Source organism: Micropterus salmoides, unplaced genomic scaffold (assembly GCF_014851395.1).
Source record: "Micropterus salmoides isolate LMB-PRFRI ecotype aquatic unplaced genomic scaffold, ASM1485139v1 Ms_hic_scaffold_2, whole genome shotgun sequence".
NCBI classification, from domain to species: Eukaryota; Metazoa; Chordata; class Actinopteri; order Centrarchiformes; family Centrarchidae; genus Micropterus; species Micropterus salmoides.
Genome location: NW_024041150.1, coordinates 52,723,943 through 52,743,486, shown reverse-complemented (window position 1 = coordinate 52,743,486; position 19,544 = coordinate 52,723,943). Strand labels below are relative to the sequence as shown.

Sequence of the window (19,544 nt, the reverse complement as noted above, 5' to 3'; positions counted from 1 at the left end):
CTCTTGCACTCTCTCTCTTGCACTCTCTCTCGCGTTCTTGCTCTCACGCGTGCTCTAGCGCTCTCTACAATAATTCGCGTTCATGTTGATAAATATGTGTGGGCAGGAGGGTGAGTGTGAGCAAGCATTCTCAATGTGAGAACCCTTTGCATTATTTGCTGACTACACCCCCCGTAAACTGAACGAAGCAAACACAATTCATTCAAATAGCCGGCTTCCCAGGAGTAGTAGGCGCAACCTTTGGAAATCTAATTTATTTGTGATTGAAGTACAGAACAACCTAGTTTAATTTGTGTACTAGTCAGGATATTTAGCAATTTTAAAATGGAAGGTGAATTTTAACTCCTGAAATGAAAAAAAGACAAACTTTAACAAATTGTTCAACATTTTGGGAAACTTGCTTCAATGCCGGCAGTTGTTAGCTTAGCATAAAGACTGTGGGACAGGGGGATGAACTAGCCAGGCTCTGTCCAAACTAAATTTGAAGCAATATCAACTACTGTACAAGTAAAAGTCCTAAAACCAAATTCTTACTTGTTTAAAAGTACAGAAGTTTTATAAGCAAAATGTACTTACTAAATTGTCAAGTACGTTAACAGTACTCTTTGGTTACTATTAGTTTTGTATTATAATATATTAAATAATGTTTTTTTAGCTGTCCTGCCCAGCAGCTGGATACCATTTTGTGACAGATTTTACTTTAACAAGAGAGTTTTAATATACTGTTTTATTTTTTATTTAATTATGTACTGATTTGTCACCGGGACGGACAGGGGGGCAGAAGCACCACCATGCTGTAGCAGGTGGAGAAAGAGCTAATTTTAACAATCTTACAAACGGTGGGCAACACAGTTGAGTAGAAGTATCAAGTATCATAAAGTGAATTTTGTACTGAAGTAAAGCACAAGAATCTTGGGTGGATGGATAAACTTTGTCAAGAAAAAAAGTAGTTGCATCGTGTGACTCTTGTTGTAAATTTTTTAACATTTCTGTTTTTGTTGTGATTAAACAAACAAGGTAGAACATGTTATTTTGTGAGCTTTAGACATATTGAAAGGTGTATTTTTGAACTTTGGACAGAGACAGGCTAGCTGTTTCCCCCTGCTTCCAGTTGTTACAAGCTGGCTCTTGCTTATAACAAAGAGAGGAAGCTAATGCAAACATAAATTTAATGGTTTCATTGTACCAACTCAACATATAATTCAAGGCAAACGTGAAAATCAGTGTTATCAGGAGTGTCATGAGTGTACGGGTGAGTGTTAAATGTGCAAAAGGGAAAGCTACATAATAGGTCTAAAATGAAGAGCTCGCGTGTCCCAAGGGTGGTGCATGGTGCTGTGGGAAACAAAAAAAAGACGTGGGCAGAGTTGCCAGCCATCTTAAATACTCAGGCTGAACAGGTGAGCTCCATCTCCTGACGACCCTGGCCTCGGCTCCGCCTATAGACAGCCTGGAACTCACAAACACCAAACAAGCACAAGCACAACACAACAGACAACCCCCGGGTCATCACGCAGTCCTTATGCTAAATAAAAGTTTATCACCTCCTTACTCTAGCTTTCTATTTATCATATAATGAGAATGATTTCTTTCTTCTTTCTTCTTCTTTGTGACTGACAGCTCCAAGTTGAAGTCGATCAGCTCTTGGGATTGATTGTGTTTCAACGGCAGATAGATGCTGTTGGAAACTCCACCCAGCTGATAAGTTTGTTGTCGCTGAAAGTTTAATGTGACCATAACTTTTTCTGAAACAATGAAATGTAGTGCAAAAGAGACACAAGTACATAGAGAGACATAAAGTCAGGATACAGACTCATGTCAGTTATAGCAACAACAACATAAGCTGCTGGTCATAGAGCAACACAGCTGTAACAACAAAACTCCTAAGTGTACTGAACGTATCCAGGATGTTTTACTGCTACACAAAACTGACTGAATGAAGCAGCTGCTTTCAACAAATAACCTGAAATCTGTTAAAAGGTGACTTAATGCATTAACACTGCTCCTATTTAAACCTATTTATTCTGATTGTTGTTGAATGAGGATTGAGGTAGTTGTAAATGTTTCTCTCTGTGTATGACTAGGTTTTGAAAAATGAGGCCCTTGTGTTGACGTAAAATCTAAATGATGAATCTCACTCTGCAGCCAGGTGGTGATGGCTGAAACATGGCACGTTGGGCTGCTCGCTGCTTCTGGAGCAGCTGGAGGCTGCAGACCCTCCTGTCTCCTCGACCGCAGTGTTTCTGTTCTCAGATTCATCACAGAGCCTCATTTTAAGCCTCACACCAACAAATCACCTGAATGAGCGACACAACACAAACAGAGGTGTGTCAGTAAATACACAGTACTGTGGTCTAGCAGTGGAGGAAGTATTCAGAGCTTTTACTTAAGTACAGGTAGTGATGCTATACTGTGAAAATACTGCAGTACAGATAAATAATTACAGCTTTGAAAATGAAACATCTTGGTAAGGTAAGTTGGTAAGGATCATCAGTAAAAGATTATATATCCTGTTATTGGATCATTATTTCTGATGCATTCATGTGTAAGCAGTATCTTAATATTGTATTCCAATATCAGCCAAAACATCAGCCAGGAAGCACAGGAACTGAGAAGTGGTCTGTGGTCTCACCTGCAGAACCACTCCTTTATTGGGGGTGTCTTGCTAATTGCCTGTTATTTCCACCTGTTGTCTTTTCCATTTGCACAACAGCATGTGAAATTGATTGTCAATCAGTGTTGCTTCCTAAGTGGACAGTTTGATTTCACAGGAGTGTGACTGACTTGAAGTTACATTGTGTTGTTTAAGTGTTCCCTTTATTTATTTTTTTTTTGAGCAGTGTACTAATGAAGACACTAATTTTAAATTTAAAGTTTGGTGATGTTGACATCTGTGAAGAGCACCCCCTGTGCTCTTCACAGATGAAAGCAGGTTCACACTGAGCACATGTGACAGACGTGACAGAGTCTGGAGACGCCATGGAGAACGTTCTGCTGCCTGCAACATCCTCCAGCATGACCGGTTTGGCGGTGGGTCAGTAATGGTGCGGGGTGGCATTTCTTTGGGGGGCCGCACAGCCCTCCATGTGCTCGCCAGAGGTAGCCTGACTGCCATTAGGTACCGAGATGAGATCCTCAGACCCCTTGTGAGACCATATGCTGGTGCGGTTGGCCCTGGGTTCCTCCTAATGCAACACAATGCTAGACCTCATGTGGCTGGAGTGTGTCAGCAGTTCCTGCAAGAGGAAGGCATTGATGCTATGGACCGGCCCACCCGTTCCCCAGACCTGAATCCAATTGAGCACATCTGGGACATCATGTCTCGCTCCATCCACCAACGTCACGTTGCACCACAGACTGTCCGGGAGTTGGCGGATGCTTTAGTCCAGGTCTGGGAGGAGGTCCCTCAGGAGACCATCCGCCACCTCACCAGGAGCCCAGGCGTTGTAGGGAGGTCATACAGGCACGTGGAGGCCACACACACACTACTGAGCCTCATTTTGACTTGTTTTAAGGACATTGCATCAAAGTTGGATCGGCCTGTAGTGTTTTCCACTTTGATTTTGAGTGTGACTCCAAATCCAGACCTCCATGGGTTGATAAATTTGATTTCCATTGATCATTTTTTGTGTGATTTTGTTGTCAGCACATTCAACTATGTAAAGAAAGGAGTATTTAATGAGATTATTTCATTCATTCAGATCTAGGATGTGTTATTTTAGTGTTCCCTTTATTTTTTTGAGCAGTATATTTTGTTGGACAGTACAGCTGCTTGTCCCCATATAAACCAAGTCAGTTTGGTCTCTCTGACTCTTGCTCTCCTGCTTTGCATTGTTTTTGTCACTCAAGCATTTGCCCTTTTCACTTTAGACTGCTATTTGGTCAGATAAGTGATAATTACAAATAACTTCACTAAAAATTGCCATCCCTTTCATGATGTCCCTTTCCAGATGACTTAATACACCTCCTGGCCAGTTGCTGTAGAAAACTCTGAAGCTAATGAAAATGTAATTAACATTGCTTTGAAGTTTTAGATTTATAATATCCTGTAACTGACATAACACTTGTAGTAAAGTTGTAAATATTTATACATATGTATTGCTTTGGTTAGAATGGATAAGATTTTTTCTTTTGCACCGTGTAACAAGAACACAGACGAGAGGGACAAACAGGCGAACATGAGAAGGGAAGGGCATGAACCCCATGGTAAATACACAATACAAGTACAAAAGTATGTGTTTTACTATCAGTTCAGAGTCATAGTGAGCAATCAACTCAGTTTTTAGTGCCACAACAGCAGGGGGCTTCTTTGTTGTTCTGCAATAACCTAATGTTGACATGTAAAACCACTGCTGATTGTAATTCAGTCCTTCCTGCATGTGCTTCACAAACCAGGTAAATAGTATGAAGGCGGGGGCAGGATTTTAAAATGTGAAACTAGAAGTTTTGATGGTGCGATTTGGGCTAGCTTATCACAAGCAAAAACAGACTTCTCCCCAAAACTAGATTTTCACATGCTCTTTTCAGTGATGTAGAAACATTGTGGGGCTGAAATAAATGTTTTCACGTCTCACAAAGCTTGAAAAAAACAGCTCAGAAAGCAGCTCAGAAAGCAGCTCAGAAAATGAGGACTACTGTTGCATGTCCTGTACTAACTCTTAGCAGCAAGGGTAAAATTTGCAACATGTTAACTTACACATAGAAGATTGATCCTGGTGAGTTTTGCGGTATTAGTTTTACACATTTTAAATATGGGGAAGAGAGAGAGAGAGCATTGACATTTGATCACTACATGGTAGGGATCACTAAATTGCTTTGAAGTTGTAGATTTACTACATAACAAATGTAATGAAAATTACGAGTTAACCCTAGAGTTTGGGTTATCGATGGCAATCTGTTTTCCTCTTTTGTAGTGTCTCTGAAAAATGCTATGGAAGGGGACACTAGAAAAAAAAATAGAAACAGCATGGTCTCAAAAAAGAGGTCGCAGCAGTGATGAGACTTTTTACTAAAACCTTATCGTCAAGGGCAAACTAGCCACTATGGCTGAATGCAAGACCTGCAATGAAACAGTGTAAGACTGCTGAACATCCTGTTCTGGCTAGTCAAGAACCCCGTGGTAAATCTGGGCATTACATAAAAATAAAAAGCCATATGATAGATATTGTTACAGACTTTTGTTGTTGAAGCTGCTGGTTCCTGTTGAGCTTTGGAACGTGCAATAAATGTTATTAGCACAGATCACGGTTGAGCCAAAATAAAGAAGCTGACATAGTCTATATGTTACTGAAAGACTACATTTAGAGTTATTTGGACGCTGTTAACACATGTAGTTTTGGGTTTTTTTCTACATAAGAATTGTCCTTATTTTGTAAGTGTAACTACAAATGAAATATTTAGTTTAGATTACAATATTCTCTTAATAGAAATACCCCATTCTTTAATTCCTCCATGCTGGAGTGTCGCTCCATGCTAGCTAAAAAGGAACTAAGAGGGAACTCCGTGTCATTACATGCCAGCCAACAATGGACGTTTCTGTAATGCAGTCAATAAATAAAATGCAATCCTATAAAATTTAGACTGAAGAAACAAGTACATTGCAAAATTGATAGAAATCTTGTCTATAACTGGTCAATTTCATTTCACAATATTTGGGGACAGAATTATTCCAAAGGTTTAGTAAAAGTTGATAAACCTGTTTTAGTGATTACTTAAAAAATATGATCATGCTGCTGAGCATTTTAGTCCTAATTTATAATTATTAAGAGCAAATACAAAATAAGATAAAGATGAAGGCCCTTTAGATAAAGTACCTTTTGCTGCTAATACTGCAATCCTTGATATTTGTGCAAGCATCCAAGTTATTTGGTAGGTAGATACTGTTCAAGGATCCAAGTGCCCTCTTGGCAATTTCTTGAAGACAATGTTCTGGTTTTATTTTCACAGACTCCCATCATTGGCCTATGGTAACCCCTCCTAGTCTCTTATCATTGGCTCACGGCTAACTCTGCCCATCCTCTTTTTTTTTTTTTAGTTTGTAAGACAAAGCTTTAGCAAAGATTTTACAAAGTTTAATTTTGGAGCTCACTCTTATTTTGCTGCATGCTGTTGAAGGTAATTTATAATGCTGTTTAATTTTTACTCACCGTTATACCATTTTACTGCTTTACTGTCATTATTTCAATTTATTCTTCACTTGTTTAATAATAAAGACTGACTTGATTCCAAATCAATGAAGAAACCTCCTACTGATCCTTTGCTGGCCCCGGAGATTCCTCCTTTACTTATAACTCACTGCTATACTTTTTTAATGATAAATTTATTGCCATAAAGACCTACTGGTTAATTCATTCAAGTTCATGTTTTATTAATTAATAAAGTCTTTAAATCAATGAAAAACCTCCTTCAATTATCAGTCAAAAACACACAATGGAAGGATGTACGCACCCCTCTTATCAGTTACATACACATATCCGGCTTGGGGGCGGGACCGGAAGTAGCTGTCAAAATTAGTTTGATGGAATGTCATCTATATTTCTCTCTGTTAAATCTATAACAAGGCATCATATTTTGTGAAATTATATGTTCTTGTGTAAAATCTTAAAATGTTAACAATTAAAATGTAAAACAATTTATGTAACGGCACAGTGCTACACTCTCTGACTGACAGCCACTGAATCTGAACAATCACAGAGATTGTGTGTGTGTGAGTGAGAGAGTGAGAGAGAGAGCGAGAGAGAACCCACATCAGCTTACCTGTGCAGGTATAGTCTCAGGTAAATGCAGAAAGAAGGAAGACAAGTTGTCTTTTATACCTCCAACCACTCAGAGCCTGTAGGCAACTTTCTGCCCGGCTCACTCTCGCCCAGTGTCTCTCTCTCTCTCTGTCTCTCTCTCTCTCTCTCTCTCTCTCTCACTGTGTGCCTGGGAAGTAAAAAATACGGAAGTGTGTGCAGCAAACTGATGTGAAGAGATTAAGTTCAGTTCACATTCTACAATCACGCCAGCCAAAGTCTGAGCCACACGGGGTTTCTTGGTTTGTGTACTTTGGGAAATGAAGTGTGTAAAAGTGGTTTTGTTGTGATGACTTTTGTTTTATTCGTACATATCTCCTTATCCTGACTGACCATATCTTAACTCCGTTCTGTGACTTGTGAATATGTTCACATTCAACACCTTCAATATTACCTGGAGTAAAACTTATTTTTGTATGTTTTGTTATAGTTTCATGTTTTGCTGTTCACCTGTGGATCAGTTCCTCCCATACAATGGTATTTACATGTATATATTATTCTAAAAACACTTATAAGGAAAACCTAGAAAAAGCTGAAGGTCACTGTGCAGAAGTGCTGCCAATAAAGGAAGATCTGCTGGACAGCACTGTGGCCCTGACTGATAATCAGGTGTATACTGAGTGGTCAGCATTTGCAAAGTGGAAACCTTGTTTTTTGTTTGCATTTGTTAGCATACTGTTGTACAATTTCAGCAACAGCATTTTAAATTTACCAACAATACGAAAAACAAGAAGAGACGAAAAACAAAAAATAACAATATTAAATAAATTTTTATGTAAATTGTTTGTAATGTAAATTACTGTATTTTTTAAGGCTTTCTTGAATCTACACAGAAAGCTAGGACGTTTCAACTCATCACTAAGTCCATTCCACAATCTTATGCTTTCCTTTTCTTAATTTAAAAAGTTTTTTAATACAAACAGGAAGGCTTCTATTTTTAACTCAAAAAAGTACTTCCAATGTTTTTGAATGCACAATGTCTACAAACTTCAATGTGCATGAGTCTATAAATAATTGGTTAGTAGATTCACAGAAACCCGCTTTATTTGTTATTCTGATAGCTCTTTTTTGTAGTTTAATTATAGGGTCTATATTTGTTTCATATGCATTTTATATGACATATATAGTAGCACTTCATCAATCAAGTCCAGTATGCCCATCTGTCGTTTAGCCACCTTACTTATTTCATCTGATATGAAATTTCATAGATTTTTTAACCTCCTCCATATTTTCTGCTAACTTCTTAGTAGCCAGTTGATTATTAAAGTACTTAGGAGAAAAAAATACAACAACTTTCTGGCTGAGTCTCCAGGTAATGCAGTTTTGGTGGTGTTTCACCACCTTGCAGCACAGGTCATCAAAAATGCCCCAAAAACTCCAAAATGTCAGGAAATAATCCTGCAAAGTTAAACCTAACTCTTTTGAAAAGCTAAACGCCTTACTTAACTTAATGTCAAGAATATTCCATGATTTTTGATGGATTGGGATCTGTTGTTCAGTTGTTCTGGAACAACCCCATGCAATTCCTCCATCTCACGGAGAAAAGAAAGGTCAGGTCAAAACAGTGCAGAGAGTTTCACAACGACACTCATTTTGTTCATTCTTTTACTGTTGAGGCTCTCGTCCTTCCCTAAAAGGTTCTTGTAAAATATCCACTGTGTCTGCGTCTTCTAACATCATAGCGATTTATAGTTTTCTCACCGCTGGTTTATGTCACTGCATCTCCCGAGAAAACACCAAGGTTTTAGGCTTTGGGGAGACTGCGTTGCTGTTGTCCTCTTGCAAAAGTTCAATAGTTATATGTTTCCTAAGGCAATGAGTAATCCTGTTAAATAATTGAGATCTTAATATTGACCAAAATAAGTAGCAGCCCTACATGAACATTTAATTTGTTGTGTGAAACAGCGTGTGGTCCCACCTCTGCTTAAGTTCACTGATTTTTTCCCTCAGCTCAACATGAACGTTCATATTCATCTGCTTTAAAAGCTATTTACAATAAGTTTGCTCACAAAGCAGAGTTTAGTGAATGAACAAACTGTACAGAAAAAGTTTAGAGAGGAGAAGAATATGAAAATATTCAGGCATGGGGTCCATTGTCCCTATTTCTTAATTAAATGAACTGTAATTAAAAACACGTTTATTTCCAGACAGCGTTGCTGTTGCTCTCCAGATGACATAACTTCCTGTTTTCCTTAACTGCGCCACCACAGAGTTTATGTAAATGTTTCAACATTTCAAATCGAAAGTAAAGTTTTCTCTCAGAGGTCAGTAGATTATCAGGAGGAGGAAAGGGACAGCTGGCTGTGAACTGATGTCCTCACTGGGTTTCTGAAGACTTCCTTTAGTGAGAAGCAGATTAACTTTGTGCTTGTTGGAGTTTCTACAGGAAGATGAAGATGTTTGTGGTGTTTGTGATCCTCGTGCACGGTAAGATAACCTTCCTCCCTCTGATCTGATCATCACCTCAGTCCAACGTCACGTCTTTAATTTGTATTTCTTTCATCTTATTAGTCTGATTCAACTCTTAATACTTTCCTTTAGTACACATACATTTATTACACAGTGTACATTGTGTAATTATTTTGTAGTGTGTGAATTTGGACAGGCAGTGTTTCTCAAATCGAAAACGGCTGTTTGGCACCGGAAATGAGGATCGTAACATTTGACGGCGTCTTCGTCTTAACGGATAATTGCCACCGTTCACGGTGGCAATTATAACCGCCCGCTGCATCACCCCTATAAATATAGTTATGGCATCTGTCCATCAACAGTATTATGGCACTTAGAGGGGAAAACTCTTTAACTTTTCTCTAGGGCGGGGATTAATGGAGGAAAGTTCTGCTGCAGCTGCACGCACTCAAAATAGAAAGTGTGGGCGCTTTTTTCTTAAGGTAATAAGTATCTTTATATAGCACCTTTCAAGAGCAGACATCATAAAGTGCTTCACAATAACAGAAAAAGGAGTGAATATAAGACAGAGCAGTACAGAGGTGAAAGCTAAAACTTGAAAAATAACAACATTAAATTAAACTGAAACTAAAGCACATCTAAATAAAACAGGTTCCCGCTTTTTAAAGGAGTAGCAGTAGCGATAGTAGAAATATTAGAACTACATTTATGTTAACAACCAGTGAAGAAGCCAAGATTTTAACAAGTAAAAAGTGACAGACATATTCTCTTCTTCCATTTTTCCACTATTGAACAAAAGTTTCTGTAATGTTAGTTTTTAGACACAAAGCCAGACTGAGTTATTCTGTAGGTTGTGACTTAAATGCTTTCTGTCTGCTCATGTAAATGATGATAAAGCAATACCATATCTAATTCCTCTCTTTCTTAAGTACCATACCAACTTAAGATGAGTTGCAGGTCCAAAGAATCCTATTTAATTACTAGGGGTGTAATGAGTCACCAAATCCACCGTTTGGTGTATTATTATTATTATTATATTCCATCTTGGTTTAATTAAAGTAGTTGAAGTTGCAGGCATGATCACTCAATCATGACTGGACCACAATAGTCAAGTAGTCACAATAAAATTGGTTGAAGGTGTAATATTTAGAAAATATAGGCCTACAGCTTTCACTAACTTTAAATACAGCGACATTTACTTTACTTTGGCGGGCCGGCCAGGAATATTAGCACCTGCCAAAGTATATTTGGCAACCCACTTTAGCATTTTGCAGAGAAACCCAGAGAGAGAAGTTATCTGATATTAAGTTAAGTGGACATGGCGACAGTGAACGCACCACTGCAGATGTCGCTACTAACATTAGTTTCGGTTTCGATCCACATGCGACGCACATGAAAACTGAATCATGGGTGAGTTTATTAAACACGGCGAATTAATGAAAAGTACTGCTGATGGAGAAAGTCAGTAGAGACACAAACAGGGAGAGAGAGGCGGATCAAGCTCGCGTGTTAGCCGTGAGAGACCTCGGGCCTGCACCACGAAGCCGGTTCAACATACCCAGGATATGTTTTCGTTATCTGGTTTAACTAATCCTAACAATCGCGATCGGGATAAACGGCACCACGAAGCTGGATATCAGAAATACGACATGGTCTAAGTAGCACGGCTGCATCTGACACACACAGGGAGACAATCGCAGACAGTGTGAATGCCTAAATGAACACAATATTGTGTTGATTCGATGTGTTCTTATCAGCTGTATGAAAATATCAGCCTTATTCTTTCAGCTCGGATGTTTGTCTGCGTTTTCCACATTAAAAGACTCAGGCACTGAATAAGTGGTTGTTCCACCTCACTTTAAAGAATTCTTGTCACTTCAAAAATTAAATAATTTGATTTAACACTCTCAAAAGTGGTCCTAACATTATCAAAATGAAATTCATAAAGCAATAAAACTTAAAATCCATTCATGCCATGAAATGTGCCCAAATAAGGGTTGAAAGACTGAATCTGAAAATTTAGGCTACTGAAACTCAGCTCATTACCTGCGCCCACATCGCAAAAGGTGGGCAGTAGCCTACATGACCAGTCTCTGTGATAGACTAACTACTAACCTATAATAAATAGCCTACGTTCATATTAAAATTTAGTTACCTGCTTCGGAGCAGGTTAGCCGTTCAGCATAAACTACCATGGAGATCTAGCCCAGTAAGAAGTGAACCACCTTCGTGGTACTGAAAACCCAGAGTTAACCCCGAAGTTACCTGGATAAGCTCAAATCCTGCTTCGTGGTACAGGCCCCTGGTGCAGGCTAGGTGTGTGTGTTAGTGTGGGGCGAAGAGAAGAGAAAGAGAGCAGATTTAAGTAGTAAATAAACACTAAAACAATGTGGAAAATTACTTAGAATAACCTACTGTCAATACAAATACGATATACACTGCTGTTGCACTGTAGATTGGTTCAATCAGTGTGAATTTGCTCTGTAGTTTTGCTTGAATACAGTATACAGCATAACCCAAGAGATTTGACATCACAAGTATGAAAGTTTTCTCAAATAAAGTGATATACAGTGTGCAGCACAAATCAGTAAAACAGACAAACAGAGGTCAGTGTAGGACAGCTAATAAGTTGGTGGGTTAAATAAAGATGAGAAATTGCAGTACAATAGAAAGAATAAAATAATAAAAAGGCACTGTCACTTATTTTAAATAAACATATTTAAAGTCGCTACAGTCTGAATTTAATAACCTGAAGTAATAAAAGCTTTGGAGTAATGATTACTTTTTGTATGTATGATTGCTTTCATTTTATTATATTTCCATGTGTGGATATTAAACTCATGTACAGCCTAGCCTATATTTAGGCAACATCTACATATGTATTAAATTATTACAGCCATTGAATGCACAAAGTTAAATTGGTCAGAATATGGAATAAATATCATGAAATATTGTTAAAAGAAAACAAAATACCCCACATTTCCTTTGACCTGTAGACCACTACTGACCTCAGAATCAGCTGCCCTGCCAAACCTACTTGTCTCTCTCTCCTAAAATATGGTCAGTGAATTGAAGGATATACTAGTACAATATCATTAACAGGGACACTATGACATTTAGCTTTCACTGACAACCACATTCTGTGGGGACCGATAACGTTTTGAAATACTATAGAAATAGGTAATCTTAATGGCGTTCACACGACTTAACTAGTGTTTTCCATAGCCAACTAAAATATCTCCTTTCCTTTACCTCACATAAATATAAAGCAACTTACAGTTTCATTCTGTATCACACACTACTTGAATCAATCTTCCTTCACTCATCTGTGTGTAAAATGCAGGACTGTACTGGCTGACTCTAATGTTGACCATTCGCTCCAGTACATCGGTTAGAATGCAGGTGACAGGACACCAGTATTAATTCTCTGCACTTTATTTAAGGATTGGAGGCACAGCAGAGCACAGGACATTTAAACAGACTGTAATATAGCTTGGTGAATTTGTGTTCCTGTAGGTGGTTCTGCAGAAGTTCAACAAATAAATAATAAAGTTTAAGTCATATGCATGAAAGAATATTCCCCATTCTGTACATGAATGCAATACAGGATTAAAATATTCATAACAGAACAGAGTAAGTAGTTCAAATAGTTCAAGACTATTTTATTAAGTACGTTAGTAATAAGTAAGAACTACTGAAAGGTTATTACAACTGCCACCATAGTAAACAAACCCCAATAATACTTAAAAACACTAGTCATCCATAAGCAGTAAGGTATGTCGTCTTAAACAGACAGAGAAATACATTCACATTAGAAAACATAATCAAAGTGCAACACCTAGTGGTGAAACAGGGACATTAAATGGCGTGTCTATATTACCGTCCAAATACCATTAATATCCATATACTAATTACTCTCACAGCTGAGTTAACTAGCAAAGGTGAAACAAAACATATTGAAACTAATAAGATAACATTTATCTCCACAAAGCCACAGAGGTTGGCAATCAGAAACGATAAGACAATGGGTTATGACATCTGAACATGAAATTGAATTTCAGGACGATATTACGATGTCACTCTTTTACCATGGGTCTATGAGGGTGACAATTATTCAGCACTTACTTGAACATGGACGCACTTGAACACAAATAAGTCCACACCGGATTAATTGGGCCGCACGGTTTGAGGTGTGCAGGTCAGATTGCCAGGCGTGTGTGCTTTGTGTGGATCTGGGAGATTAAATCAATTGCCATCAGAATTCCTGCCTTATGCTGCAGTGGTGACGTCACCATAGAGTCATTCTGCAGTGACAATAAATGGGGTGGCGAGGGCGCAATAGATAAGACACTGCCTTTAGTGTGAGGAACACAGGTTCAATTCCCACTGTGACCCATCCACCATTGTGTCCCTGAGCAAGACACTTAACCCCTAATTACTCCAGAGGTGTGCTGATATACACTGCTCAAAAAATAAAGGGAACACTAAAATAATACATCCTAGATCTGAATGAATGAAATAATCTCATTAAATACTCCTTTCTTTACATAGTTGAATGTGCTGACAACAAAATCACACAAAAATGATCAATGGAAATCAAATTTATCAACCCATGGAGGTCTGGATTTGGAGTCACACTCAAAATCAAAGTGGAAAACACTACAGGCCGATCCAACTTTGATGTAATGTCCTTAAAACAAGTCAAAATGAGGCTCAGTAGTATGTGTGGCCTCCACGTGCCTGTATGACCTCCCTACAACGCCTGGGCTCCTGGTGAGGTGGCGGATGGTCTCCTGAGGGATCTCCTCCCAGACCTGGACTAAAGCATCCGCCAACTCCTGGACAGTCTGTGGTGCAACGTGGCGTTGGTGGATGGAGCGAGACATGATGTCCCAGATGTGCTCAATTGGATTCAGGTCTGGGGAACGGGCGGGCCGGTCCATAGCATCAATGCCTTCCTCTTGCAGGAACTGCTGACACACTCCAGCCACATGAGGTCTAGCATTGTCTTGCATTAGGAGGAACCCAGGGCCAACCGCACCAGCATATGGTCTCACAAGGGGTCTGAGGATCTCATCTCGGTACCTAATGGCAGTCAGGCTACCTCTGGCGAGCACATGGAGGGCTGTGCGGCCCCCCAAAGAAATGCCACCCCACACCATTACTGACCCACCGCCAAACCGGTCACACTGGAGGATGTTGCAGGCAGCAGAATGTTCTCCACGGCGTCTCCAGACTCTGTCACGTCTGTCACATGTGCTCAGAGTGAACCTGCTTTCATCTGTGAAGAGCACAGGGCGCCAGGGGCGAATTTGCCAATCTGGGTGTTCTCTGGCAAATGCCAAATGTCCTGCACGATGTTGGGCTGTAAGCACAACCCCCACCTGTGGACGTCGGGCCCTCGTACCACCCTCATGGAGTCTGTTTCTGACGTTTGAGCAGACACATGCACATTTGCGGCCTGCTGGAGGTCATTTTGCAGGGCTCTGGCAGTGCTCCTCCTGCTCCTCCTTGCACAAAGGCGGAGGTAGCGGTCCTGCTGCTGGGTTGTTGCCCTCCTACGGCCTCCTCCACGTCTCCTGATGTACTGGCCTGTCTCCTGGTAGCGTCTCCATGCTCTGGACACTACGCTGACAGACACAGCAAACCTTCTTGCCACAGCTCGCATTGATGTGCCATCCTGGATGAGCTGCACTAGCTGAGCCACTTGTGTGGGTTGTAGACTCCGTCTCATGCTACCACTAGAGTGAAAGCACCGCCAGCATTCAAAAGTGACCAAAACATCAGCCAGGAAGCATGAAAACTCAGTTATTATTTACTGTGCTTAGCCAGCCCCCAGTAGCTGTGGTGTACTGACCTGAGTTAGCTCCTGTTAGACGCCCCAGGGCTGCTTCTCCCGAGCAGCTTGAAGCCGGGGTGGCTGGGTGACTCTCCGAAAGAGGAATAGTCCTAAGCATAAGTCCACCGTTCACCACCAACCATGTTCACATTTCTTTCAGGTTCTCTGAAGGTTTTTATTAAATGCTGTGATAGTTTTACACCAGATGTACTGGGACGGACAGTTCAAACTTTGTCTTGCCAGTCCACAAAATATTTTCCAAAAAGTCTTGGTGATCATTAGGGACACAGTGGTGGATGGATGGATCCATTGCGACATCAACATCCCTGTAATAACAAGTCTATTTCATAACGACAAGGTAAAAGCGGTCGTCTTATGTACATGTGTTCACTCACACAGACTTCACTTAGTTAAAACGTGGTAGCAGATGTTACAAGTCGCGGTAGATATTTTACAAGCACAGACCAGGTAAAGCAGCATTGAACACACAGGGTGCAGATGTTTGTTTCGGTAGGCTGCGTCATTAAAAAGCCCACAAGCGGCTCACCTGTTGCCGTGATAACGTATTGCATTGGGAAAATACAGAAAAAAAGAGTTCTGTCTCTTTAGGCGACTTTGTAAAACGTATCCTACTGCTGATGGAGAAAGTGGAGTAAACGGGCGGGGGGGAGACAGAGAGAGGCGGGGCAAGCCGGAGTGTTTACCTGAGGTGTAGGCTTTTTGTGTGTCTGTGCGTCTGAGTGTGGCGAGAAGAGAATAAAGAGGAAGGTGTGAAGCATATTTAAAATTTATAATAATAATGTTTGTGCTTATTAAAACCTGCTTTCACGTAGAGGTATTATGTGAAACATTTAGATTTTGTATTTCTTGATATTGCTGTCTGTTGCCTGTCTGAGTGGCTTCAGTCAGTGTTTTTAGAACCTTTGTAAGTCACCTAGTGTGATAAAGTGTACCAAGAGTTTGACACCTGAGTTGCAGAATAACTGCAAGTTTGATTTTGTCCGTTGTATTTTTGTAAGCGTATGGGTGCTGACCTCGTTTTTGTCATTAGTGTATTTTTGAGCCTAAAGCTAAGTACTGTCTTTGGACAAGACCCTCTTTTGTTTCATTTTGTGTATTTGTTATTTGTCAGCACCTGTATGGCCTCTTTTTGTTGTATTTCCTTGTGCAAGCGCACTCTCTTGGTTAATTAAACACTTGACTTTAACCAGATTCCTCCAGTTGCCACATTTCACCTCCTTTCCTATCCCAATTACGTGTTACTGCCTCCCTTAACGAGCCGGCTCGTAACACATCTAAACATTGACAGCAACACGACAGCTGAGGTGCGTCTGTTATTTGTCAGGTGGTGTTCGGTTTTAAACTGTGCTGACATGAAATAAGGCTGCTGTGATTGAACCTCTCTGTCTGTGTGACCTCACAGTTTCCCAGCATACCTCAGCTGTGGAGCTGTATGAGGGGGAGGAGTTTGTCCTGCTGCCCTGTGAGTATCCCACTCCTGACATGGACAAACCCACAGCGGTGTGGAGCCGCAAAGATCTCAATCCTCCAACCGTCCACCAGCGTCAGAAGGAAGGTGATGAACTTACATACCAAAACGAGCTTTACAGCGGCCGAACATCCATGATGACTGACGCTCTGGAAACTGGAGACCTCAGCCTCAACCTGACAAAACTCCAGCTCTCTGACAGCGGCACCTACACCTGCACCGTCAGAGGGTTAGGAAGACCACAGAAAGTGGGAAACATACAGCTGAAGGTCAAAGGTAAGCGACAAACACTAAAACCATAGGTGCAGGTCAGAGGTCAGTTCTATAGTTCACAGACTGCACACACTGCATAGGAAAGAAGAAACCTGAAACCTGTAACTCATCCATCAGGAGTTTACTCTACGGGCCTTTTGCTAACAAAGTCAACCCCACTGCAATAAAGTTAGACACCAATGGGGTCACCAGGATGTTTTGACTGTAGCCCCAAATGTAACTCAACAACAGCAACAAAAATATTTTCCATGTTAATATGCAGTAATCTTCATGACACAGCCGGTCTCGCAGGTCTTCAAAGAGCAGAGGCTACTCGCAATAATATTGATAGAGTTTGAAGTTCACACAACGTGAGCCCTCCCCACCACGTACTCAGACTGCCTGCATTTAGAGAGAGCACGAGAGGAGAGAGAGAGCGCGCATTGCTCACAGCTTCAGGGCTTGTCCGCGACTTAATTTTCCCGAGCAAAATTGTTATCAATACTTTTAAATATAAATGTTGTTGGTCAGTGTCTAGTCAATGTATTAACACAAACGGTTAACAGTTAACAGGAGCCCCAGACCCCCCTATTGAATATTGCTTCAATAAATACTTTTTAACAGAATTCAAATGAATTCAGCTAATTTATCAGTGAAAGTGAAAAGGTGCCACATGCACATTTAGAAAGACTTAAGGTTACTTCAGGCATGCCTGCATGTATGCAGACTCAGCTGGGATTAAATTAAATGAGAAAAGTTGATCTACAGGAGAAACATATCTGACAGCAGAACAGAATGCCTGACAGCCTTACGGCATTATATTACACTATATATATATATTTTTTTAATTGTTCACCAGAATGCAGGAAATTAAGTGTTCAAAGCCCCAAATTTTCAGGGGGAGGACCCCCGGACCCACCTAGTTAATATTCCATCCATCCATCCATCGTCAACCGCTTATCCTGCGCACAGGGTTGCTGGAGCCAATCCCAGCTTACATCGGGCAAAAGGCGGGGTACACTCTGGGCAGGTCGCCAGTCCATCACAGGTGCGGCCACACATAGACAAACAACCTCACATTCCCACCTAAGGACAATTTCAGAGACACCAATTAACCTACCCTGCGTGTCTTTGGATGGTGGGAGGAAGCCAGAGCACCCAGAGAGAACCCACACAGACACGGGGAGAACATGCAAACTCCACACAGAAAGACCTGGAACAACCAAGGTTCGAACCCATGACCTTCTTGCTAGCTTAATATTAGCAGTGTTAATTATTATCAGTAGTAATTTTAAAAATCACAATAAATGTAGGCTATATATATATAATTTACTGTTGCTTTATAGACGTAACTTGGGTAGGCGGCAATGGGGGGTGGGGGGTGAAAACATTTCAAGATTTCTGGGCAGACAGCTGAGGTGCTTCTGTTATTTGTCAGCTGGTGTTGGTTTTAAACTGTGCTGATGTGGTTTCAGAGCAGCTGATCAGCTGCAGCGTCCAATCACAGACAGGACCAGGTTGGTTTCTGGGTCACCTGAGGATCCAGGAGGAATAAGACATGAAATGAGGCTGCTCAGGGATGTGATTTTTCCAGATTAATCCGAAATTCCGGATTTTCCGACCTGAAAATGTGATGCACATGAATCATGCAGATCTGTAATAAAAATTTTAAAAAAGAAGGGGGAAGGGGGTACAGGACCTGGCCGAGTGAAATGGAAAGGATCTAGAGTGACGTGTGTAAAGTTTTCTTCCTTTCTAAGTATCAACAAGGATGTTCGTTTACGCTCCCCAAGTGAAAAAGAAATATACTTAAGTAGCACTTTATTTGGATGCACTTATATACTATATTAAATGTATTATTTTGGAACAACTTTAAGTATGTTAAGTGCCATTTTTGAAATTCTTAAAAGTCAACTTTAAGATAATTGCAATATATTTTAATATACTTAGTTGTGTTAAAATGGACCTATTTTACTGTCATTTAAATATACTTTTAAAAATTAAACTTTTTTGCTATACTTGATGTGTTCCCTGAACATTCTTATTAGCATTTCAGCATATTAGTAATTTATTACTAGTATACTCCAAGAGCCACTATTAATATCTTGGGAAGCTGCATTATGAAACAATTCAGTATGACAATAATGCATTATTGATGCATTAAAAATATCTTTTAGCATAATAATAAAAATCAGTTTTTGAAAAAGTATTTTACAACACACACACAGACAACTAAATAACTTAAATTTTTGTACATTACAAAAATAAATTTCTGTACATTAAAAGGTAGCAGCATGTATTACATCTTGACCAAAATACCTTCAAATAAAAATAAAATCAGTAAAATGATGACATATGATCAGTATTACTGAAAAGTACACTATACACATCCCATCATTAATGTTACCCCTAATGTTACTAATGTTATCCCTCATATGGTTCGGCCTCTGGGCCTGGCTCAGATGACCTCACGGCAAGCCATCCCACTACTGACACAAGATAAAAGCATGAAAACATTGAAAAGACTAAAATACACATTTAAGATAAATATAAAATTAGTAAAATACAATAAAATAAAAGGGATAAAATAAAGTCAAATAAGATCGGGAAAGGCTCTCCTATAAAAGTATGTTTTAAGAAGGGACTTAAAAGAGTTCACTGACTCAGCCGACCTGATTTCCTTGGTAGGCTGTTCCAGAGCCTCGGGGCCCTGACAGCAAACGCTCTGTCCCCTTTAGTTTTCAGTCGAGACTCTGGAACA

General features: G+C 40.0%; 1 protein-coding gene across 4 annotated transcripts in view; it reads left to right on the top strand.

The window, feature by feature from the left end:
* Positions 1 to 19,544, top strand: part of LOC119912609 — a 390,500-nt gene that overhangs the window by 347,398 nt on the left and 23,558 nt on the right. For 2 of the 4 annotated variants that reach the window (XM_038731885.1, XM_038731883.1), the window contains exons 1-2: positions 8,997 to 9,221; positions 16,466 to 16,807. The exons of 1 other annotated variant lie outside the window; for it this stretch is intronic. In XM_038731885.1, the coding sequence (XP_038587813.1) occupies positions 9,185 to 9,221; positions 16,466 to 16,807 (379 nt within the window). In that variant the 5' untranslated portion in view covers positions 8,997 to 9,184. Of the gene's footprint in view, positions 1 to 8,995; positions 9,222 to 16,465; positions 16,808 to 19,544 lie in introns of those variants that run through there. One more of the 4 variants, XM_038731886.1, reaches the window with a different exon arrangement.